The sequence below is a fragment of the Hyperolius riggenbachi genome, chromosome 4 (genome assembly GCF_040937935.1).
Source record: "Hyperolius riggenbachi isolate aHypRig1 chromosome 4, aHypRig1.pri, whole genome shotgun sequence".
NCBI lineage: Eukaryota > Metazoa > Chordata > Amphibia > Anura > Hyperoliidae > Hyperolius > Hyperolius riggenbachi.
In genome coordinates, this window is record NC_090649.1 from 275629898 (window position 1) to 275656839 (window position 26942).

General features: G+C 42.7%; 1 protein-coding gene across 4 annotated transcripts in view; it reads right to left on the reverse strand.

The window, feature by feature from the left end:
* The window catches only part of FIG4 (FIG4 phosphoinositide 5-phosphatase), a 576719-nt gene that overhangs the window by 458976 nt on the left and 90801 nt on the right, over positions 1-26942 (reverse strand). For all 4 annotated transcript variants that reach the window (XM_068231289.1, XM_068231287.1, XM_068231288.1 and 1 more), the window contains one exon: positions 9626-9749. In XM_068231289.1, the coding sequence (XP_068087390.1) occupies positions 9626-9749 (124 nt within the window). The remainder of the gene's footprint in view (positions 1-9625; positions 9750-26942) is intronic.

The window sequence follows — 26942 nt, forward strand, 5'->3', positions numbered from 1 at the left end:
CTTTAATATTTGAGTCCCTTTCCAAAAAGAATCTTACCGCTTCCATGCCAGCTTGGTGCGGAATGTTCATATAGAGCGACGTAACGTCAGCCGTCACCAGTACATCATTATCCTCTATCACTGTGTCGTTCAGGATCTGCAGCATATGTTTAGTGTCTTTCACTACCTGTGGTAGGCCCATCACCAGCGGTTGCAGAAAGAAATCCAGATATTGCCCCAATCTACGTGTCAGGGATCCTATGCCGCTGATGATGGGCCTCCCAGGAGGTTTTTCTGCATTTTTGTGTACTTTTGGGACCTGGTATATGATAGGAGTTCTTGGTGCTGTCGGAGGTAAAAACTCAAATTCCTTATCATTCAAGTGCATTTTTATAATTAAAGCTTATTTTAAACAAACGGAACTGTACTATGTGAGGTTCTCTCATCCCATGAGGTATATTTGATCATTGGAACTGGAAGTGACAGGAAGGAGCAGTGGAATGGAGGTGCTGATCGGGGAGGACAACATATGAGCGATCTTTGACCAGTCTCACAGTGGTCAATTGGACGGGGTGAGTGCAATCATTTACAAGAGGCATTGTTGCATATGCTATATAAGGTGGAGCGGTAACTATTATAACAAGAGATTTCTGCAGACGGTGGAACTGACACCCATTAGAAGCGCATACAGATTCAGAGACTGCTGTCATTCTAGTAGATGAACTTTGGACTTATGTTCTGGCAGAGTGGCGAAGTCTGACTAGGAACAGTGTGAATAATAATCTTGTGAACAGTAGTGGCACATCTTTGTTTATTGCAAGGTGTGATCAATTGTGTTGTAGCGCTAACTTTAGAAATATTGCAGTTTTCAGTTTTTGCACCCCTTCCTTATTACCCTCCTCCCCTCCTCATTTTGGGTAACCTTTGTGGCAGCTCATCAACTCCCTCAGATAGTGTTGGATATCGTTTTATCTGGAATATTGAACACAGAGTGGACCAGGTCAGCTGCAGGTGACTTTCTATAATCCAGCTTGCTCGTTTTCCGTTTACAAAAAACAAGATCTAAAGGTGAGACTCTGTTGACCAAACTACCATCTGACAATACTGGAATGGCATTCCCCTTGGGGGTAGCATCTAGAAGCCACAATGCGTCCCAACCATAAACAAATATCCCTGTTGTAACAATAGGTTTTAGGCTGAGGGGTGGGCAGTGAAGCCTCTGCACAAGTAAACACCCCAACGGAATGTTTAACTGTCCTGTTAAAGCCTTCGGGCAAGCTCAGGTCAAAGGGGTCAACCCAAACCTGTGTGGTCACAGTGCCCCTGGTGCACAGAAGACACCTTGCAGCCAACATTCCAGGACTTCATGGGTGAGGTTATAACGCCACCTAGAGGTCCAAAGAAGACATAACTGGCAAGGACAAGGGGAGCGGAATGACACCTGAGCTGGGTGTGGTTGTGTGTATGTGAATGAATTAGTTTCATGACTATTTAAGAAGAGCTTCCATAAGATCCCAGAAGCAAGACTTAATAAGATTCCAGCAGCAGGAGTGCATAGAGCAGACTCCATCAAGCCTCCATCTTGATGAAAGAAGTAACTATCTTGCTTAAGATTTAGTTTCTGCATTTACACGCAATTAGTCAGAGTAGATAAGACTAGAGGAGCAACGTAACTTGTAATTTGTTTCTAATTTGTTATACTCTCTTTAACTTTGAAAAACAATAGCTTTACTGCAATAAAACTAAACTTTACTGCAATAAAAGACTGAGATTATAATAAATAGAATAAGAAACCAAGAAGCAGATATATCAGATAATATTAGAATTAGGGTGCCCTATTAACCCCCCCCCCCCCATTTGTTAGTATAAGGCAGTCAGGTGTGCCTCTGGATATTACCATTAGGTATAAGATGTGTTCTGCAATTAGCAGTGTTTGGTAATATTGGGCAGCTAGATGTGCCTGCCAAGTAGTTTTAGGTAGCCAGAAGTGCACCTCAAATAGTACTAGGTAATAGGGATGGCCAATAAAATGCAAATAATATATAGTTAATGCAGGATTATGCAAATTCGGTATTCCGCTTGAAAAGGATCCACTCAAATCACACAGAGGTTGATTAATCTAATTGGCCCATTTTCAGGTTGGATACATTTGCATAATCTTGATTTAACCTCAGAACTATTTGCATTTTATTGACAATCCATATCAGGTAGCAAGAGGTGATCCCAAATAGTATTAGGAAGCCAGAGGTGACCCTAAATTGTATTAGGTATCCAGAGGTGACCACAAATAGGATTAGATAGCCATAGGTGACCCCAAATAGCATTAAGTAGCCAGAGGCGACCCCAAACATTACTAGGTAGCCAGAGGTGACCTCAAATAGTATTAGGTAGCCAGAGGTAACCTCAAATTGAATTGAGTATCCAGCAGTGATGCCCAAATAGCATTTGTTAACCAGAGGTGACCCAAAATGGTATTTGGTAGCCAAAAGTGTCCCCAATTATCATTTGGTAGCCAGAGAAGACCCCCAAATAGTATTTAGTAGTTAGAGGTGCTACCCATTATTTGGTAGCCAAAGTTAGTTCCCAGTATGGGATGCCAGAGGGAACCCACAGTATTAAGTAGCCAGATGTGCTCCCCATGCAGAGTCACGAGCAAAGTGCCACAATCTACCTTCCTCGACAGCACTGTTCTCCTCTGCCTAAAATAGCCAGGCAGTACTTAGGCAGAGCATCTAGCAGTAAATTTAAGGACAGTCAAAGTGATTTTTAGCGCCTGCCTATGTGGTCCTTAAAGAAACTCATTAGCATTCTGTTTAGCAATGATCTGCAACTACCTCCTGCATTGCCCTCCTCCCCTTAGCACAGCTTGTAGAGATGTCAGATACAGGCTAGGGGCAAGAATTACTTGTCTGACCTGTTTCATGCAGAAGTAGCTTGCTAGCCAGGAAGGACTGAAGCCCGATACATTTGTAGATAACTTTTCTTCCACGAAAGCACCATTTGGATAATCTTTTCTGCTCAAAAGCCTTCGAGTTCTGTTTGTGATGTTCGCAATTGGTCATTGCTGAACGAAATAGCCTTTAATTTATCAGCCACATTTAGCAAAAAATATCTAAAGCTGGTCATAAACACATTGATTTAAATAACTTTGACTAAATATGCCAGTAAACCCTTGCTTATACATGTCCAATTGATTGATAAACAGCACAAAATCGATTGAAAGTCAATTGAAAGTCTGATCAGACATGTTGGAAAATCTCCGTGGGATGGTGGCAGGATGGGAGTGGTGAAATATTGATCGCCCGTAGCTTGTGCCCTGCATAGAGTTGTACAGAGCTTGCAGTTAGATTTATGCTGAAACCTATGAGAATTGAACTTGTCATGATAAGAGTCAATCAGTACACAATCAAATTTTAATTGCATAGTGATTGACTGACTAGTCATATCGGGCATTCGTTGCTAGTAGGGATGAGCTCATACATGAGTGAGCAAAATAGGCAATCTGGAGGCTAAATATACTGGGGGAGACACCTTTGGCTACCTATACTGAGGGGATACCTCTGGTGACCTATACGGGGGACTACCTCCGGTGACCTATACTGGGGACACACCTCCTACTACCTATACTGGGGGGAACACCTCTGGATACCTATACTGGAGGGACACATCTGGATACCTACCCCTACACTGGGGGGAAACATCTAGCCACCCAGTACTGGAAGCACCTCTGAACATGTAACACTGAGAATCACAGTGTTGGTGGGCACACCTGTCTACCGAATATGTTTGGGAGCACATCTAGCTACCTAATACCTCTATTTATTGGGGTGGTTAGGCTCTGCATAATTGTAATTAATGTCTGGAAATAGGGGTTGGGGGGTGATTCTGCCTAATTATATCTGGGGGGATTCTGTCTAATTAGGGGATTTTTTTTAATCTAATAGAAATTGTGCACATTTATTTTTCCCCACCACAAAATTTCCCTATTTCACGCCAATCGGGTGTAAAACAATTCTGGGGGGAACACTGTGAAGACCCTACTTGTATGGCTTCATCAGCGTCTCTCATCACAAGGAACACGTGATGAGAGACATTGCTGGAACTATAAAGTCAAAAACATCTAGGAGAAAGATGGATCATATCACTGGAGTGTGGTTAGGGAGGTTACCTCACCAATCTGTATCTGCTATAACAGATTTGACGTGGAGACCACAAATTTAAACTAAGAGAAGACTGCACAAACCTAAATACAGAGGATGCACTGCCCCTCATAAGCCTCAGGAATAGAAAAGCTAGATTGGACTTTACTAAAGAACATCTAAAAAAATCTGTCAGCATTCTGAAAAAACATTCTTTGGACAGATGAAACGAAGATAAATCTTTACCAGAACAATATCAAGAAAAAAGTATGTCAAAGGCATGGAGCAGCTCATTATCCAAAGCATACCACATCATCTGTAAAACACGATGGAGGCAGTGGGATGGCTTGGGCGTGCATGGCTGCTAGTGACACTGGGACACTCAGGTTTATTGATGATGTGACACCGGACAGAAGCAACTGAATGAATTCTAAGGTGTTCAGAGACATACTGTCTGCTCAGATCCAGCTAAATGCAGTCAAACTGATTGGGCAGCATTTCATAGTACATATAGACAATAACCCAAAACATACAGCCAAAGCAACTTAAGGGCCCATTCACACTTGAGCGTTTTGCCGCGATTTCAGTAAAATGCGCAAACACTAGCGCTTTTGAAAACACAAGTGTAATGAAACCCTATGGGCCCGTTCTTACTTGGGCGATTTGCTCTAATCGCCGCAAATCGCCCAAAATCGCAAAACGCAAACGCGGTGCCTGCACCATTTTCAGGCGATTTCCTGGTGATCGCATTTCAGTGCTATAGAAGAGCTAAACGCGATCGCGGAAAAATCGCTGCAGTGTTCAGTGATTTTTCCGCTGAAAGCGCCAGCGTTTTGCGCTTTCAAGTGTGAATGGGCCCTCAGAGTTTATAAACAAAAAATGGAAAATACTGGCCAAGTCAGTCACCTGATCTAAACCCACTTCTACATCCATTTCAATTGTTGAAGACTAAACGTCGGACAGAAAGGCCCACAGATAAATAGCAACTGAAAGCCACTGCAGTAAAAGCAAGGCAGAGCATTAAAGAGGAGGAAACCAAGCTTTTTTTTTTTTCCAATATAACTTACTTTTATTGATATCAAAGATCACAATTCTTACAGCAGGAGTTACCAAGGCATAATATACAAGAGAAAAAAAAGAAACTAATAGCAAAAATAGAGAACAAAACAAACAAAACAAGAAAAAAAAAAAAAACAATCAAATCTCCCTCCCTCTACCAAATCCTCCCATCAAGACCCCCCCCCAGTCTGGAAACCGAGCATCATGCCCATGAGTTCAAGACTTCGGGCTGTCATGGCCAGCAAAGGGTTTTCAGCCAATTATTAGAAATGAACATTTTATTTCCAGTTATTTATTTCATTTGTTCAATTACTTTTGAGCCTCTGAAATAAAGGGAATGCTTTAGTTGCCTCGAATTTATATGCAATCGTTTTGCTCACCCTGCTGAATTAAAATGGAAAGTCTGCACTTCAACTGCATCTGAGTCGTTTCATGTAAACTTCATTGTGGTAATGTACAGAACCACAATTAGGAAAAAGTTGTCTCTGTCCAAATATTTATGGACCTAACTGTAGGCAAGCTGAAAGGAAAAGTACACAGCAACTGTAACAGGTTTATTTAGAGCCAAAACACATTTAAAGCAAATGCTTCTTATTTCACCGTGGAATAACAAAGTAAATGCCATCAACTATTTATCCAGTTCACAATAAGCTAAAATTTCAAAAATAAAATGGTTGTCCTAGAAAACAAACAAACCATCAGCAAACATTGAACTGTAAACTTTGAAATAACCCTCTTTACAGCATACAATTAATACAAAACATAAGCACAAATCTGTGCAATAAAAGCAGCTGGGCTGCAATTACATGAAAGTGCATATGTGCCTTTACATTAACGGCTCCTATGTACACAGCTAAAAGACAGAGCTGTTTCATCCAGTGTGGAATAGCGAGAGTATAAATGCAGCCTCTTACGTGTTACTCATCAGTGCAGCTCTAAAGTATCTGATTCATACTTTCAATAACATGAAGAGATCTGGCAGACTGCTCACGTGTACACCTGAAAGGAAGCACGCTTCTGCTTCAGCAAATAAGTGCTCAAGAAACCAATGAAAACATCTCCCTCTACTGACAGATAAGGGCAGTGAATTAAGAAGAATTCTGCACATTTATTGAAAAGACATTTTCCTCTCCTGTATTCATTCTTATGTTATCACTTAAAGAAAAGCAGGTTGTACATCCAATGCCACTCTGTACTATACACATGTAGAATACATCTAGTTAGTTTAAAAGGAACCAATGCTGGTAATATTTTCAAACAAGAGAAAAGTGGGGATAATTTAACATAATGTTCTTCATCCAGGACATAAGGAGTCACATAGGACACAGTATACCTGAAATTTAAAATACATTTACAGACATTGAGGCAGGGAATACACTTGTCTTTCAGTTTTCTGCGTGTGTTTTTCTGCATACGTTTTCTGCACACCAAGTGTGTTTCTATGCAGAAAAACAAGCATGTTTTTTTCACAGCAGCTAATGTAATTGATACAGAAAACTGACAAAATGTGCAGAATAATGACACATAATGTCCGTTTTGTTTTTTTCAGCACACTAAAAACACATTAAGTGTGAACTAGCCCATTGATTAACATGAGTTCTCAGTTTTTCTGTGCAGAAAACGCGTACGAAAACTGTCAAGTGTGTTCCCTGCCTCAACAAAATTTCTTCCATAAGTACGTATTTTTTCAAGCCACTATGCAACACATAATACACATAAGAAAAAACAGATTTCAAATCAGACACTTCTTTGAGGCAGCGAAGGATATTCAATGAGATGCAAATAATACCTAATTGATGCAGAATTATGCAAATTTGTTATGTAAATTTACACAGCTTTAAAAACGGGCCAATAAGATTCCACCTTAGTTTTATTCAATTCATTTTTCAAGCTGCATGAATATGCATGAACCTCCCTGGCGGTAAGCCAGACAGTGTCTGGCTAGCTGCCACAGGGGATCACATCGCCCCGGGAGGATTTTTTAAAATAAAATTAGTTTCATATTGTTAAGCTAGCACTAGGTTAGCTAACTATGTGGCCCAAGTCCCTCCGGTCCCCTCCGATCGCCGCCGGTAGCTAACTATGTGGCCCAAGTCCCTCCGGTCCCCTCCGATCGCCGCCGGTATACGTACCCCCCAGGGATCCCGCGATGGCGCAGATTCCCAATCGGCACCCGGCTTCGATATGGAGAGGATCGGAACTGCGCATGACTTCATGACGTCGATGACGTCAGGACGTCATGTCCGATCGTCACCACAGCGACGAGTGAAGCTAATTGGGAAGCTGCGGCTCTTGCGGGATCGCGGACGGATAAATATAGCCGGCAGCGATCGGTGGGTGGGAGGGGGAAGATTCAGAGAGGTGCCGGGGGACTTGGGCCACATAGTTAGCTAGCCTAGTGCTAGCTACTAACATAAAAAAAACCCACTTATTTAAAAAAATCCCTCCCGCGGACGCAGTCACTGAAACTGCATACCGCCAGGGAGATTAAACATTACATAATTATTTATGAAAATACAGTACACTTCCATAATGGAGAAGATCCCCTCAGAGAGGTCAAATGATCCTGATAGGTATCTAAAGGTCTGGGACAATTAGTCCTCCTGGTTAACTAATAACCTGGTCAGTTAGAAATGATCTCTTTTCCAGGTATTATCCACCCCATGTTGGTGAGATCCCCTGGACCTGGAAGAAAGTATAATACCTTACAATTACATATACAGCTAGTGGGTACCTTGATATCTCTATCTTTTGACCTGGTTGACTTATTGTTGCGGTTATAATTTAACTGTTTATTGAAAATCCTGTTCAGATTGTTACACTTTACGGTGTAATGTAAAAAATGTAACAAAAATTTGAAGTAAAAAAAGAAATACAAAACTCTGCATCAACTTAGAATGATTAGAAACTCAACCATAAGAGAAGCAAATGCTCACACTCAGACTGGGGTCCACCTGCACTGCCCCTTTGGTACTGCATGTGGGGTGGGAGTTCCTGGTAGCAGCAGAGGATGGAGTCCCTCGCCTCTAATGTGCCCCAATGTTTGTGATTTTAATCCTATTTTTGCAGCTCCTAATATGCTGGTCAGTGGTAGGGAGGGGGGAGGCATGAGATATATAGCTGCACGTGGTGCCCCTGTTGGCCGCGACCCAGCACTCTCTCTCCTGGCTATGGCCAGACTGGCTCAGCCCTTACTAGATTTGGTACTGCAGAAACAGTTGTAAATATTGGACCTTTTTATTGGCTGACAGGCTGTCTGTGAAACAATTTAAATAGCAAACTGCTGTCTGGGAGTGAGCATTTGCTTCCTTTGTGTTTGGCATTAAATTGAGGGTCAGTTGTGGTGTGAGCACTGTGGTCCACCTGCACTGCCCCTTTGGTGTTGCATGCGAGTGGGGTCTCAGGTGGTGGCAGAGCCTGGGCCCCTGCCTGTCATGTGTACCAGTGTTTGTAATTATTAAAACCTCACTGACCATCACTAAGGCCAGCTAACCATTTCAGATCCAACAAAGGAAGCATCAAAGCATTTTCTAGACCAATGTTTTGGCAGCATGGTGGTATAGTGGACAGCACTGTCACCTTGCAGTGCTGCATCACTGGTTCGAATCCCAGCCAGAGCACTATCTGCAAGGTCGCTACTCAAGAAACCACCCCTAGATCTGGAAATTGAAGTAGGAGTTGAGGAGAGGCACACCTTACCGTGTTAGATCGGGTGCATAACCAGGGACGATGAGCGACATCCGATCACAGTCAAGTAGTGGGAAGGATTGGTTAGCGCACCAGTTTCTCAAAGAACAAATGTTTATTTTTCAATCATGTGTCAAACACCATAAGTTGACAATTATTTCGGGGCCACCCAGGGTCCCCTTCCTCAGAACAGTGCACCAGAGCTGTGAAAAAGCCCTTGTCTAGATTTGCAATGACTTGCTCATGGCCAGACACAGAGGCAAGTGTTCCATCCTGCTATTGCTTGAACTCTCAGCAACTTTTGACACAGTTGATCATGAAATCTTGTTTAACAGGCTGCAAGAATACTGTGGCAATGATGATTTAGTCTTCCAATGATTCTCCTCCTTCCTAGCTAGCAGAACACAAAGGGTGGCCTTGGGGCCTTTCCCGTCGAAGTCTGTACCACTAAAATATTGTGTGCCCCAGGGCCCGATACTATCCCCTTTGTTGTTTACCGTATACATGCTGCCACTAAAAAATGATCCAAAAACAGTCTGACATAACACTGCTATGCTGATAACACCCAGCTATATTTGTCATTCAAATCCGACATGTCAGACCCCAATCTTAGAACAAGAAATCTCACTAAAATGGTAGGTTGACTTGTTGACGCTTACTTGTGCATAGTTCAAAAAACACACACACACACACTTTTAAATGGGCTTTAAAATTCATAAATAACAACTTAAGATATATTACAACATAATTTAAAAACTTACCAACTATGCCAAATGCTGACACAGCCCGGGATAACCCTGATGAACCTTTTTGTCCCATTTTTGTCCGATTACCCAGATCAAGACGGGCAAGCAGCTCACGCACTTCTTGTTGGTTGTATTCATGCTTAAAAAGAAATATTATCAAAATATTAGACTGTTAAGAGAGGAATATGGAGGCTGCCTTCACGGATCTCTCCCTCAGAAAGTGCTAGGTCCCTGGCTAATGTACTGAACCTCTAGAACAAAATACAGAGTCACTTACATTTAGCCTCCTGCCAACACAGCTTGTCTCTGGAAAAATCAGCTGTGCCAGAATTCAGCAGATACACAACTTTTCCACAGACATAGATAATATCAAAAACTGGTGAAATTTGCCTTCTTAAAACAGAAGGAAATTTGCAATAATTCAGTATAAGTGAACATATGCAGTTACCCACAATGCACCACTACTAAATATGCAAATTATCCCTTTTCGCCCCTGTAAGCAAGGCAAGCATCCAGAACCGCTGGTGTATAGCAAGCATGTAGCTTTAAATATTACACAGCCACACCAACCCCACATGTAAACAGCCTGTTTCAGGCTTTTGGCCCTCATTAGTATGTGGCAGGGATTGATATGGCTGTATGGGATAGGGCTTGCACCACTACAACAGAGTAACCAAGCAGCTCAGGGTGACCCAAACCAAAAGGAACGCGGATAAAAGAGATCGAAAAGCCCTTGCTTGCCTTGTTTACAGGGGTGAAAAGGATAATTTGCATATTCAGTAGTAGTGCATTGTGGGTAACCAGATATGTTCACTTATAGCTGCATTATTGCAAATGTCCTTCTGTTTTTAAGAAGGCAAATTTCACCAAGCATTGCTTATTAGTAGGAGGGCTTTTCGGTATCTTTTATCACCTTATACCAGGGGTCCACAAACGTTTTGTGTCGAGGGCCGGGTCAACATACTTCAGACTGCTGGGGGGCCGGAGTATACATAAGATGATGTAGAAATCTTTGCGGGCCTGACAGTGAAGTATACCCAGGTGACAACCTGCAGTGGACAGCAGTGTCACCTGATGTGGAATTTGATTGGAAACCAGTGAATTACCGCCTTCTGGCTTCCATGTGGATGGGTGGTGCCAGCACTGCAATTCTATATGCAGGCCTCCAATATTTAAAGATGTAGCTGACCGCATCTATAAGTAATACATTTTGTGTGTGGGGGCCGGTAAAAAGTCCTCAAGAGGCCACATTTGGCCCGCGGGCCTTAGTTTGAGGACCACTGCCTTATACATTCCTAGTGGTTTGGGTCACCCCAAGCTGCTTGGTTACTCTATAACATCAAAAAAAGGAGACAACATGGCAGACTTGCAATAAAGTTGCAATATTAGAGATCTACAAAACGCTATGGTACTTCTTCAGTTATTTTTTTCTTTTAAGTTTTATGCCAGGTTATATTTTCACATCTTAAACATTCGACATTCATTTTCAAATGATTTGTACTAAAAATAGAACTGTTCAAGCGCTAACTGATGAATGTTTTACTAAGTGGAGCCTGTACCAGTCTGTAATCAGCTGCCATTTAGGGGTGTACTGTGGGCACTTATTTGTATTGTATATTTTCACATATTATCAATAAAATTATTTGTGCGTGTTTACATGCATTTTAAATGCTCCAATTTTTCGCAATAGAGGTCCTTTTAGCTAACCATACATGGGTCTGTGATGGCCAGCAAGTAATCAATCACTGATTGGATACTGATCAGGTAGTAATAACTGCAGTACCCTACTCAGATTCCATCAGACTTCATAAGAACCCTGTCTGATATTAAATAGCACCTATGCCCCCAATAGCATTATATTGTTGCATACAGCACAGAGCTAGCGTGGCCATCAATCCCACGCAGGTAAAGTTTGCTTGCTTGAGGAAAATCTACTACCAGTAAACTGTATGAAACTGATCACAAGTCTATGAACAAAATATGTTCTGGTCTATAAAGATCAATGGATTACAGAATTTGTTCTGCCTAGAATATTGCGCCATGCACAGTCACCTTAAAAAGTTTTCTGGTTTGTATGCTTGGTCCAGGTCATTGACGCAAAGTACCAAAAGACTTAACCATTCAGCTATGCAAGTGATACTTTCTCTCCAGTCGGACTATAGCACAATTCTTACTGATAAGGAGTTGAAGCCATAAAGCTTGCCTGGCAGAGAACGCATTCTGAGTGTGAGAGAACGGATTCTTAGTGCGAGGGATAGATCAAAAGGATCAATAGTTTATAGATTTTAGTGCTGGGTTACGGAGACTGCATGAAAGGCTGTATTATTCACATTAAACCTACCTTTTTTTTTTAAGAGAAGATAAAACTGTGGGATTCTAAAAAGTCATTTTCAGGAGTAAGAAGATAGATACAATTGTTTAATTTTCACCCCAAATTTCCTTTAAAGGGACTCCGAGCACTTCTCATGAGCATGCCGTTAAGCCAGACGACTTCCAACAAAGTTGTGCTATGACCCCTCTGGAGGAGCTTTTTGCAATGGCCATGCGTGTCACTTCCTCTTCCTGCTTCATTCAATGATGCACTTCTCTAACAGAGAAGACAGGAGTGATCTGGAAGTTATAACATAGCCAAGATGGCAGCCGTGATTTTTAAATTGAAATCAAACGAAAACTATTTGCTGTAGAACAACGATTCAGGCATCAAATAAAAGAGTGCACAAGCTACAGAAAGGTATGCATCTTTAAGTACTTTGCAGTACTGGTCGGAGTCTTAAAGGCATGCATATGAGTCATTTGAGAGGTGCTCGGAGTCCCTTTAAGCCAATATATACAGAATGGTTAATATCAATGTGACTTTATATAGGCTTATTGAACCTGCTTGCCTGTACATAAAGGTGAATCTCTACTCAAGAAAAACAGATAAAAATATACACAATGGCATTCATTCTACATGAAAAGATAATTCGGAGTAACCATGGCTGAGAACATTAAAATGCCCACATTCTAATTAGTCATTTCACGGTATTACAGAGACAGTAAAAATAAGAATTCCACTGAAAATGTAAGAAAGATATTTGAAGAATGATTTAGCAAAGAAACTGCAGCTGGTAAAGGCTAACATTTATTTTACATGGTAATTTCCCAAGCTGTTTATACCCCATGTTATTGCTTCACAACTATAGGCAGAAAGCATATGACCAAAATTGTATGTAAAGGAAGTATACAGCAGACTTATGTATTTTGTACAGTATTTATGAGACCAAGTGCCTTCATCGCAGTAGGAAGCATAGAGTGTAGCGTTGTCACTGCTATCTGACATCCACATTTCACATGGGTTAACAAAAAATATAGGAAACACCTGTTCGGACATAGCACAATGCTGCATGTGATGGTAGCCAAACTTAACCTCCGGCATCTGATGACGAGAGGACAATTTACAACATGTCATGTGACTTTGGTTCCTTCAGATTCCCCTCCTTCTCTGCCCACTGAACTAATCATGCTGGGACACAGGGTGATAACCAGCAGTCATGACCTATGCTACCATGGCTTTCAATCTCTAAAGAGAAAAACGGTACCACCACAATCTTACACTGCGCGGCATCAAATAAGTGAAACAACATCTACATCATGGCAGTTTAAGAATCTAGCTTGGAACGCCATTTATGTAATCTTGAATATAATAGTTCAAAACAGTCTTAACATAACTACTCGAGCAACCCCACTCAACAGAAACAAGTATATGGGGAAATATATAATTATTGATTTATAAAGTCCCAACATATTCCATGGCTCTGTATAAAGTAAGAAACAAACATGGGGTACAAAATAATAAAGACAATGGTATACACCAATCTACAAAATACAGAGTTGGTACAAAATACAGAATTGGTAATTACAGTGACAAATATGGTTTAATAAAAGCAGACTGGGAATGAGGACTGAGCTCCTGAACATTCTATTGATCACCAAAGCCATCTGCTAAAAGAAAGACCCAGAGAGAATTGATAAATCAAAAGGACTCCCTTGTGACATTGAGAGACTTCCTGCTGACAAAGCAAAAGTGGCAATTTTTCATGATATACCATACTGTATATACTTGCGTATAAGCTGACTTTTTCAGCAGGGGGAGGGTGGGGGGAGGGGGGGTAAGAGTGGAACATACATCAAAAGGATTTGTCGCAAGAAGAGGCTGGCTGCTGGGAGCTAAGCAGATGTGGGGGGCACCAGCACATGGGCAATTAGCAAAGATGTAAGAGTAAGGAAAGATGGGGGGAGGGCAAAGCTGAATGTCGGTTATGGGGCACAAGGTGTTTACTTTGGCCAATGATGCCAGGTTAGTAGCTGAGAGCTGGTGAACGTGCATTGTATGGTGAGTGCCAGGCATCGGCTACTGTATGGATGAGGTTCATCTATTGTTTAATAGAGTGTCAAATATTGTTTTGAAGGTTTTGGGGGCTTATGCGCAAGTCAATATTTTTTTCCTGGTTTCTGAGGGAATAGTGGCTACCTCAGCTTATACCAGAGAACATACTGAATCCCTGGAACAAAAATCTGTAAAATCTGTTTTCATCAAGCCGTCCGCAGTAAAGGTAGCCTCTGATAAAATCCATCTGCAAACACATTATTATAAAATTATTCCCCATCGCAGCCTGCAATCACTTAGTCCTTTTCCATCCTCGCTCAATGTTCAAACACAAAAGAGTTTCTGAATCCTAGTATGCACCCATATAAAGTATTTGTTGCATGAAATGTCTGCTAGCTTTGCTGCATGGCTCGAGGTAGTGTAAGGACCAGTTTGAAGAGGAAACCATACCAGGCTGAACTGGCTTTTATGCAAGGCATGCAACAGTGTGTACTTTGAAGCGAATGTCAAAAAAAAAAAAAAAAAAAAAGATATAGATAACCAACAGCCCAACATGGAGTACTGTTTTACCGGAGGCTTAGTAGCAAGCATGTGGTAGACCGATATTCAAAACCATGGGTTACAAGAGACACCACCACCAGTATGGCAAGTGGGGTACAATAGCCCTTCCTCACTCAAGTCCGTGAAAAGATTCTGAGGAGCATCTGCACTTCAGGAATGAGAGAGGAGATGAAAACTATATCCAACTTCCTACCATAAGTGGGTGACAAGCTGAAATTATGTATGTGCTGTACTTTGGAAAAGACAGAGTGAAGCACTCCATTTCACCTGAGAACGCAAGCCGACTACCCACAAAATGCGCTGTAAATTAGTATAATAAACTGATGACCAAGTGTGATTATTTTGTTCGGAAACAAGTCTACTGTATATTTAGCTTTAAAAAATGTTTTGATTTTAGCTTTATTTGCCTCCTCCTATAACAACCTATTGCTTTTGTGCAAATTTGTGCAGTTTTTTTGTAAACTATTTTCCTCCATTTTAACCTCAGTGTTTTTTAATACTGTTTTGCAGGTAGCTGCATGTGTGAATATTGAAGTGCTAAGAGCCAATATTGTTACATCTATAAAAGGGTGGAAGCAGGAAATTTGGGCGCATGAGGCAAGTGGACAAAAAGGGCGCCGCCATTCACTCCCATATTAAATATCGTTTGATCAACGCTAAACTGGAAATAAGGGCGCCTGGAGATTATTAACATTTCCAAACGGCGCCCGGAGATTATTAACATTTTCAAACTGTGCTTATGATGATTTAAGTTTACAAAATACACCCGTGACGAATAACATTTACAAAAATACTAAACATATCTATCGTATTTAACTAAAACGTTATTTAAAATGTTATCCCTTACTGCTTGTAAAGCCAATAATTACACTTACTGGTAATTGGTTTTCTGTGAAGCCTTCACGAAGGGTTGAACCGGGAGATAGCCCCGCCTGCCTAGGGGACAGGGAGCACAAGATACAATTCAAATAGCCCCATCGTCCTACCCATCCTCAGTGCATTGACTAGTACCTTGACTCTGTAGGAGACTTACCGTTAGATTTGGGTGGGTAGGTTCACCCTTCGTGAAGGCTTCACAGATAACCAATTACCGGTAAGTATAATTATTGGCTTCTGTTTGCCTTCACTCAGGGTTGAACCGGGAGAGTTAAAATATTACCTATCTTAGGGCGGGACAACCGCAGATAACACTTTACGACCAAACCCCAAGTCTTGGTGACTCTGTAAATTCAAACGGTAGTGCTTTATGAAGGTGTCATAAGCGGACCATGTGGCAGCCTTACAAATTTGGAGTACTGATGCAGAATTTCTTTCCACCCAGGAAGAGGAGACAGCCCTAGAGGAGTGTGCTTTTGACGGTTACAAGGGCTAGCTTACCTGCCATTTCATAAGCTTTGCTTATACATAACTTTAACCAGTTACTTAACCATTTCAGCCCGCTGGGATTTTTCACCTTATGCATCAGAGCAATTTTCACCTCCCATTCATTCGCTAATAACTTTATCACTACTTATCACAATTTATTGATCTATATCTTGTTTTTTCCGCCACTAATTAGGCTTTCTTTGGGTGGTACATTTTTCTAAGAATTATTTTTTTACAAATGCATTTTAACAGGAATATTAAAAAATCATTTATTTCTCAGATTTCAGCCATTATAGCTTTAAAATAATACATGCTACCATAATTAAAACCTATGTATTTTATTTGCCTGTTTGTCTTGGTTATTACACCATTAACATTTTGGCTCTATCACAATGTATGGCGCCAATATTTTATTTGGAAATAAAGGGCATTTTTTCAGTTTTGCGTCCATCACTATTTACAAGCTTATAATTTAAAAATTGTTCGTAGTATACCCCCTTCACATGCATAGTTAAAAAGTTCAGACCCTTAGGTAACTATTGGGTTTTTTTTTGTTTTTTGTTTTTTCTTCATTAAAAAAAATTTTGAGGTAATTTTTTGTTGTTGGTAAATAAACAGTTAATTTTTAATGTTATAATATGTGTAAAATGGTATGTAAAATGTATATAGATGTAGTTTTACTATTTGGCCACCTTGAGTTTTTTTTTCTCCTTGTGCTTCTCGCTAACCGGAAGCACAAGGAGGACGGGGAAACTTTTTTTTGCAGAAAGACTGAAGCCTCTAGTAAGAGAGCTTTGTTTTTTCTGCTGGGGACACGGATCGGTGATCGGGAACCATGTTCCTGTTCACTGATCCCAGGGCTACCGGGGGACAGCACAGGGACACGGGCACCGCAGCAGAGCAGCCGCCTGGACGTGAGGATCACGTCCGGGCGGCTGAAATGGTTAACGTACTCTTGGATGCTCTTAACCCTTTACGAGCACCCTGAAACTGAACAAATAAATTATCCTCCTTTCTCCACTCCACAGTTTTGGCTAAATAAAACAAAATCATTTTCCTGACATCCAGGGAACTAAATTTTTCTTCTTTGCGGTTAGAAGGATTCGGACAAAAAGAAGGGATAAATATTTCCTGTTCACTGTGGAAATCTGTGACAACTTTGGGAGAAACATTGTGAGGTAACTTGAAAGTGATTATATCCGGGTGGATAGACATGAATCGTGGCTTAATGCTTAAAGAGACTCCGTAACAAAAATTGCATCCTGTTTTTTATCATCCTACAAGTTCCAAAAGCTATTCTAATGTGTTCTGGCTAACTGCAGCACTTTGTACTATAACAGTCTCTGTAATAAATCAACTTATCTCTCTCTTGTCAGACTTGTCAGCCTGTGTCTGGAAGGCTGCCAAGTTCTTCAGTGTTGTGGTTCTGCTATGAACTCCGCCCTCCAGGCCCCTCTATGCACACTGCCTGTGTGTTATTTAGGATTAGAGCAGCTTCTCTCTTATCTTTTACAAGCTGGATAAATCGTCCTCTGAGCTGGCTGGGCTTTCACATAGTGAGGAATTACAGACAAGGGCAAAGCTGTTTGCAGGAAGAAAAGAGCAGCCTGAAACTTCAGTGCATGAGAGATGCAGGGGGAAAGAAACACACAAATTATCTATTGAGATTCAAAAGGAAGGCTGTATACAGCCTGCTTGTGTATGGATGTATTTTCTATGTGTGGACATACTGTACATCAACCTACTTCCTGTTTTGGTGGCCATTTTGTTTGTTTATAAACAAACTTTTAAAAACTCTTTTTAACCACTTTTAATGCGGCGGGGAGCGGCGAAATTGTGACAGAGGGTAATAGGAGATGTCCCCTAACGCACTGGTATGTTTACTTTTGTGTGATTTTAACAATACAGATTCTCTTTAAGGCTTGAATTTCCCCTATACGCCTGGCTGTTGTAACGGCTACTAGCAAACATGTTTTTAGCGTTAAGTCCCTAATGAAGATTTGGTCCATTGGCTCAAAGGGGAATGCGATAAGAGAATTTAGGACAAGTGCCAAGGCGGAACAGTTGGTTTCATCACCACGGTTTTCCTTTCGACCGCCTTAATAAACCTTTTAATCAAAGAGTTTGAAGTGAAAGGAAAATCAAAGTATGCACCCAGGGCTGCTAACTGAACCTTGATGGTGTTTAATTTTAGACCCATATCTAGCCCTTTCTGCAGGAACTCTAGAATATTGGGGATTGAAAATGTTTCAAGATTTTCTGGAGTGTCTTTGTTAAAATCACAAAACACTTTCCAGACTCTAAGATAAATAGTGGAAGTTACAGGTTTCTTGCATGAATCAAGGTAGAAACCACTTTTTCTGAAAGGCCTTGATTCAACAAAAGGTGGCGCTCAAAAGCCACGCCTTCAGGTTCAGACTGGCCACTGAGGGATGGTACACTTGTCCCTGATACAACAGATCTTCCCTGATCGGTAGGACCATGGGTTCCTCTACTGCTAGGGAGAGTTACAGAGGATACCAATGCCTTCCTGGCCAGTCTGGGGCAATAAGGATTATCGAGGCCTGGTCTTTGATCACTTTCTGAAGTACTCTTCCGATTAACTTCAAGGGAGGGTGTACAAATGCTCTCTCCAGACCCCAGTGAAGCAGAAATGAGTCTAGACAAATCGGAGAGCCCTTGGGATTGAGGGAGTAGAATCTGGGAAGAAGTGCATTGTTCCATGTGGCAAACAGGTCTATGGATGGAAGACCCCACTTGCTGCAAATAGTCAGAAAGACCTCTTTGTTCAGACACCAGTTGCTCTGATTTAGCTCCTGGCAGCTTAACCAATCTGCTAGAACATTGTCCTTTCCTTTGAGGTGAACCGATTTTAAGGGAAGAACCTTGTTCTCTGCCCAGTGGAAAATCTGCAGAGATAGAGAGATTAGCGGAGGACTGTGGGTCCCGCCTTGCTTGTTTATGCGAGTCACTGCCATCTGGTTATCTGAGTAGACAATTACGTTTTTGTTTACGAGCAGATTTTCCCATCTCTGTTGAGACTTCCAGATCGCCAAGAACTCTTTGTGGTTCAATGAAAAGGTCTTTTCTATTGGAGTCCACCTGCCTTGAAGGTATTCTCAACCTAGATGCGCTCCCCATCCACAGAGGCTCGCATCTGTCGAAATAATTAATGATTTTGCGAGATCCAACTTACACCTCTTTGCAGGTATTGACTGGATGTCCACCAGTTCAGAAACTGAATTACTGGATCTGACAAATTGATTTTTTGATCTAGATCCTCCCGTCTGCCCGACCACTGACACAGGACTGTCGGTTGAAGGATTCTGTAATTTGCCTGAGCCCAGGCTACTGCTGGAATACAAGCTGAATACTTGCCCAGGAGAGACATAGCTTGTCTTACTGTGACAGACTTTGCTCTCAAAAGTTCTTGAGTACAAGTGATTACTTGATCTACTTTCTTTTGTGGCAGATAGGAGATCTGGTTCACTGTGTCCAGTGATACTACCAAAAATTATTTCCTCTGATCTGGTGTAAGGTTGGATTTCTTTAGATTCAAGATCCATCCCAGGTCCGTCAGAACTGGCAGAACCATCTGAATATGCTCTTGGAGAGTATCTTTGGATTTTGCAGCTATCAGCAGATCGTCTACGTATGGTACTAGAATGATCTTCTGCATTCTCAGATGTGCTGCAACTTCTATCATGATCTTTCTAAAGATCCTGGGAGCACTTGAAATCCCAAAGGGGAGTGCTTTGAACTGTAGGTGAAGGACCTGGGAACGAATACGAACTGCTGCTTTTAGGTACTTCCAGTGAGCCGACAACATGGGTACATGATAACATGCATCCATAAAATCTATGGACGCCATGAAGTAATCCTTCCCTAGAAGCTGAATCGTGGAAGAAATTGATTACATGCAAAACATTTTGAGGATTGAGGATTAAAGAGGAAGCCTTTGGCTTTAAGGCCTTTTTTCGCCTGCCATTGTTTTATTCGGTTCCTTACTTCTATAAGTTTTTCTGGGGCCCCAACATCTTTTCCTGGGAGCCTGTTTTTTCTTTAGAGAAGGAACAGTCTTTCTCTTTTCAGCCGCCCTTTTTTGCGCTTGCTCAAGAGCTGAACCAAACAACAAGTCTCCTTCAAAGGTGAGACTGCAAAGTTTCACTTTGGTTGCCATATCACCTTCCCAATTTATTAGCCATAAAAATCTGCAAACAAAATTAATCAAAGCTAGACTCCTAGCAGAAATTCTGACAGCCTCACTAGAGGCATCCGCCAGGAATGGAGCGGCTAATTTTAATGGGAATCTAAAACAGCCCTGGCGCACTACCCATACTCGCAACCTCCAGAGGGAAACACGCGCCACTGAACGGAAATGGAGGAAATCTAGACTTAACCAGGATTTCCTACAGTACAAGACCAACCTGATGCAGTTCCACACTGCCCTTGCTCATGCGAAGCAGGAATACTTTACCAAGCTCATCGGAGCACAAGCTTCCAACCCCCGGCGTCTCTTTGCCACTTTCAACTCCTTGCTTAAACCCCCCCCCACCCTCTGTTTCCTCCCTCTCTGCCACAGATTTAGCCACCCACTTCACCAACAAAATTGTCTCTATCCGCCAGGAAATATCCAATCTCAAATCTTCACCACCCACCCCCTGCCAACCAGCTCCTCCTCCACCCTATCCTCCCCTCACATCCTTCACTCTTACTACCACCGAGGAAGTCATCCACCTACTGCAGACTTCCCATACCACTACTTCCCCCCTTGACCCCATCCCTTCTGATTTACTCCAGCCTCACTTCACGGAATTGGCCCCAGTCCTCACTACCCTGTTCAACCTCTCCCTATCCACAGGCACCTAGGTACACACCTAGCCGCTCACTCCGCTCTTCCAATGAACTTCGCCTAACCGACCCCCGCATCACCCAGTCCCATGCACGCCTCCAGGACTTCTCAAGAGCTGCTCCAACACTATGGAACTCCCTACCTCCACCCATTAGGGCAGCCCCCTCCTTCAACATCTTCAAGAAAGCCCTCAAAACTCACCTTTTCACTCTGGCCTACTACCCCTCACAAGTGCTCTAAACCCACAGCTGAACTCTGGTCTCCTACCTCTCGTGTCCCTACCTCTCCCTTTAGATTGTAAGCCTTTGGGCAGGGTCCTCCTCCTTTTGTGTCCAACCTGATCATGCACCTCCATTACTGTGAACCCATGCTAGGCATCTGAGTGAACCTAACTTGCCTAATCTCCATGCTCCCATCCAGTGACTGACTAAGCATTACCTTGTACTCATACTGTGCTGCATGATCTGATCTTTCTTGTATTCAGGTATTGTCATTTTGCTGTATGTCACCCCTAAATATTGTATGTATCCCTATTTATTGTCCAGCGCTGCGTAATATGTTGGCGCTTTATAAATACAATAAATAAACAGAGAAGGATATGGATTTTTCCTTTTGAAATAATACCAGTTGCCTGACTCTCCTGCTGATCCTGTGTCTCTAATACTTTCAGCCCATGCCCCTCAACAGGCATGCAGATCAGGTGCTCTGACTGAAGTCAGACTGGATTAGCAGCATGCTCGTTTCTGGTGCGATTCAGCCACTACTGAAACAAAAGACATCCGCAGGACTGCCAGGCAACTGGTATTGTTTAAAAGGAAACATCCATATCCTTCTCAGTTTAGGTTCCCTTTAAGGTAGCAACTGACAGGGAAATGTTTTCAAGTGGAGCACCATCTTTCAAATGAGCCTGCATCTCCTGCAGCCAGAGAATTAAACAACGAGCAGTGAAGGTGGCTGCTAAATTTGGAGATAAAGAGGCAGAGATTGCCTCTCAAGCTTTTTTGAGCAGAGTCTCCATTTTCCTGTCTGAAATATCTTTAGCAAACCCATATCCTCAAAGGGAATGGCTGAATCTTTGGATAATTTTGAAATGGCAGCATCAACTCTAGGACATTTCGACCATTTAAATGTCTCTTACACATTAAAAGGATATCGCCTTTTAAATGCTTTTGTAATAAACAGCCTCTTATCAGGTTGTTTCCATTCACCCACAGTTAAATCAATCATTGTTTTGTTCACAGGAAAAAAACACCTGTTTCTGAACTAACTGTTCTGAATACATATCAACCTCAATAGAAGCAGGTTTAGGCTTATCAATAGGAATATTTAAAGCCGTGCAAATGTACTCTAACAATTCAATAGACTGATCAAGTAGCAGTTTAAATTTTCCTCTATTAAGCCCCATCTACACGATACGATTATTTGAACAATTCAGTTACGATTCTATTTACGATCTGATTAAATCCAACATGTCCGATCGGGATTCAAATCAATTCGATTTGCCATTGCTTTGCAATGGCAAATTGAATTGAATCGAATCGAATCCCTATCAGACGTTCGATTTAATCGGATCGTAAATAGAATCGTAATCGAATCGTACAAAGAATCGTATTGTGTAGATTGGGCTTTAGAGCTTCTGGGTGTCTCCTCTTCCGGAACAGAAGATTCCCCAACATGCTATATATCCTTTGAGGAGGAATCCGCAACCCTCTGTGCCCCAAATACACCAGGTAAGTCCGTATCTAACATAGAAGGGAATACCTCAGGAGTGGCCGGTAAAGTAGGAGCTTCCTTTGCGACCAGAAACCTTTCCGCTAAACGTTCCTGAAACTTAGATAACATGTCATTAAACATGTCACCACTTTCATGTTTTACCACTTGTAGTATACAGGTATTGCACAGAGGCTTAGGATAAGTGGGGGCGAGCTTTTTCTGGCATATACCACATTCCCGAGTGCAGGGCGGCCCAATACGTTGATCGCGATCTACCAGTAGATTGCGAAGGACTGCTGGGTAGATTGTGTTGGCATTTTAAAATAGTACGCCAGATGCTGACTATGCAGCGCTGGCGTACCATCTAATTGTGCTGCTCTGCTGCCCTACGCAGAGCAGCAAAGGGAGAGGCGTGGCGAGCGAGAGCAGTGTTCTGCCCCCCCCTTCCTTCCTGCCCACCTCCTTTGTCCCTGGTCCGCCCCTCTCCTCCACCACGTTGTCGGATCTCCTTTCGCTCTCGCTGCCTGGCGCTGCATGGCCGGAGAGGCATGCAGTACTAAGACCTGTGATTAGCGGCGATCCGCAGTGGAGAGGAGAGCGGTGGGTAAGGACGCGTATACAGGAAGTGCTTTTACTGTATACACGCCGTTACCCTCCGCTCTCCTCTCCACTGCTGGTCGCCGGTAATCAGAGGATTGAGTGCTGCATGCCCCGGTCATGCAGAGTCAGTGAAGGAGGGTGGGAGAGCACAATACGGAGGACTGTGGCTGGTGGAGGGAGGGGGGCACCCATACCTAGCTATCTATATGTGGGGGCGCTATGCCTAGCTACCTATATGTGGGGGACCTATGCCTAGCTATCTATATGTGGGGGACCTATGCCTAGCTATCTATATGTGGGGGAGCTATGCCTAGCTATCTATATGTGGGGGACCTATGCCTAGCTATCTATATGTGGAGGACCTATGCCTAGCTATCTATATGTGGAGGACCTATGCCTAGCTATCTTTATGTGGAGGACCTATGCCTAGATATCTATATGTGGAGGACCTATGCCTAGCTATCTTTATGTGGGGGACCTATGCCTAGCTATCTATATATGGGGGACCACCTATGCCTAGCTATCTATATATGGGGGACCTATGCCTAGCTATCTATATATGGGGGACCTTTGCCTAGCTATCTATCTATGGGGGACCTATGCCTAGCTATCTATATGGGGGGGGGGGCTATGCTAGCCATCTATATGGGGGGACCAATGCCTAGCTATCTATTTTGGGGACCTATGCCTAGTTATCTATATGGGGGGACGTATGCCTAGTTATCTATATGGGGGGACGTATGCCTAGCTATCTATGTGTGGGGTGCACCTATGCCTAGCTATCTATGTGTGGGGTGCACCTATGCCTAGCCATCTATGTGTGGGGTGCACCTATGCCTAGCTATCTATATGTGGGGGACCTATGCCTAGCTATCTATATGGGGGACCTATGCCTAGCTATCTATATAGGGGGACCTATGCCTAGCTATCTATATGGGGGGACCTATGCCTAGCTATCTATATGGGGGGGGGACCTATGCCTAGCTATCTATATGGGGGGGGCCCTATACCTGGCTATTTTAAATGTTGGTAGAGCTCTCGAGCTTGGGAATTTTAAAAGTAGCTCGCGAGTCAAAAAAGTGTGGGCACCCCTGCCCTAGTGGATTTGCATGGTGTGGGATTCTTAAAAACACAAACAGAAACAATGCCCAAAGTTAGAGTACATGCACAAAAAGCTCTGCCCCATAAGTACTGTCAGTGTCAGTATGCGCCATAGTGTCCCTGCTCTGAGAGGTATCCTCCATTGCGGATGGCAGAGGGAACGCTGATACAGCACACTATGCCGTGTCGTCTGTACGCCTAAATAGATGCGTGCAGCGTTACCACGAGGTGTGAGGTCCGCCTCCCCGCCGGCGGAAGTTACGGGCCACCAGATAAATACTTCCGCTGGAGCCTCAAGTGGAAACGCCGCACCTCGCTCTGTGCTACCATCGGGTAGCCGGACGCAAGATTAATGAAGAGCCTGCAGAGGCGCATCTGACACTTGCAAGGCTCGCCTCACCAGCCCTTATCCTGCCCGGACCTCCACACCAACCAGGTCGCCATGCAGAGTCTCCATCTGAGGACTCCCACAGGCAGGCAGAGACAGGGTTGGCCTTATCCTCGGACCCCCCGCAGTCCAGATGATTGTATCCTGTCTGTCCAGGGGACAGGAAAGCACTGAGGATAGGTAGGAGGATGTGGCTATTTTAATTGTATCTTGTGCTTCCTGTCCCCTAGGCAAGCGGGGCCATCTCCTGGTTCAACCCTGAGTGAAGGCGAAAAGAAACATTATTATCCACACAATAAATCGGTTAGGCACCACCAGGGGGGTCTAAGGGTTAGGGATAGGTAGAAGGAGGGTTCTGTGTGAGAGTAGGGTTAGGTTTAGTTGTAGTAAAATGTTAGTAATATTTACTAATGTTTTACAACAGTTATTACAAACGTACTTATATTTTTTTTTTTATCGTTATAAAGAATATTTTCAAATTTTATTACATGAAGAAATGATAAATGAAAGTTAGAAACAATATTTTAACGATTATACATATATTATCGTTTTTTAACAAACGTAATTATAAGTTTCACTTTTAAAACAGAAGATTATTGTTTTCACAATTTGCGATTTCATACACATTATTAAAGGTTTTTTAATTTGTAAAACATTATTGTAAACGAAATACAACACAATATTTTTATAAACTATTACCACTTATTGTTTACACCAAGCGCCCTTTTTTGCTGACGCCCTTTTTGCATGGACGCTAAAAGGGTACAGGCCCATATGCAATTCACTTTTTCACCCGAGTTTTCTCCTAGGAGATAATTGTTCAACATCTTTTTAAAATAGATTTTCAGCATTTTTTTATCAAAAAGGACCAAAAAGTAGGTGAAAAACTACTATCAAAATTATTTTGAATATTTTCTTGCTTGATGGTGGTTTGACATTTATTTTATTGACAAGTTTAAAGATATCACCTAGGAGAAAACTCAGGAGAAAAAGTTAATTGCATATGGCCCACAGAGTGCAAAGAATTATATGTAAGATTTGAGCTTAGCTTTGATTGCAGCTGACATTAGTGGCTGGCAGCATTGCAGATTTTGAGGATTGTATCAAATCCATATTCTACTTTCCAAAGCAAGCTTTTCTATGTCCACCCTTGCTTCAGATGGTTTTTCCATCAGATTGCAAAGTTAGTCATGGGTTAAGGATGCTACATAATGCCCAACATCTGTTATAATTTTACAACGTATTTGTAACGGTTGTGGAACTTTCTCCGTGAGCAGCGCACAACGCGTGCGCTGATACGGCGGAAATCCTCCACAAGCGTATAATTGCAGGCACCCAGCAAAAGGTGCTACGCACCCGTAGAGGGAAATTCCTGTCAGCAGATGGCGCTGGGGAGTGCAGAGGAACCAATCCTCTGTACCTTCACAAATGCCAGACAGGAATTGTACGAAGCGCAGAACGCAATCGCAAGAAAAGCGATTGCGAATGAGAACGAGCAAAGGGACAGATTGTGTGTGCGCCAATCTAGTCGCCACCCCGCGACCGCACACACACAACAGCAGATACGAAACAGAAACGCAACCGCAAGAAAGGCGATTGCCAGAAGTGACACAAGGCAGATCAGAACAGAATACGAGGATAGCAAAGGCACAGCAAATCATACAATGAGGAGATGCGGAAAATAAACGCTAGCTAACCGCGAACACCGCACTCATTCGCAACAGTGCACGCGGTTATGCGCGGTCTCCACGTGATAAGCACAATAGAGACAAGCACGCCTAACTAACCATCAACAGACAAACATGAAACAGAGGACACGAACGCTTGCTTAACGGTTACCTCACCGAGCCTCCAGCAAGCGGTCGTAGCAGACAAGACAGACACACGAAAACAAGGACAAGCGAGAGATAGGATCCACAGCACTAGCGAAAGTGGCTAGCGCGATCCAGGTACAGAGTAGCAGAACAGAAGGATCCACAGCACTAGCGAAAAATGGCTAGCGCGATCCCAGGAGACAGAACAGAAGAATCCACAGCGCTAGCGAAAAGTGGCTAGCGCGATCCCAGGAGACAGAACAGAAGGATCCACAGCGCTAGCGAAAAGTGGCTAGCGCGATCCCAGGAGACAGAACAGAAGAGATAGCTGGTAGCAACCACTGCACCAGCTATACTACAAGAACAGAGATCAGAACCATTTCCTGTCGACCACCGCTGGGACAGGACAATGGCAATAGAACAAACAAACAGATAAGCAATCCTAACTGCACTAAGGAAACCTGCCTAGTGCAGTTTTCCAGGAATTACTCTAAGCTGATCTTCAAACAGAGAGTAAGGCTGACACTCTCCAGAGTGTTTCACAGGAAGACTCCTTATGACCAGCGAAGCAT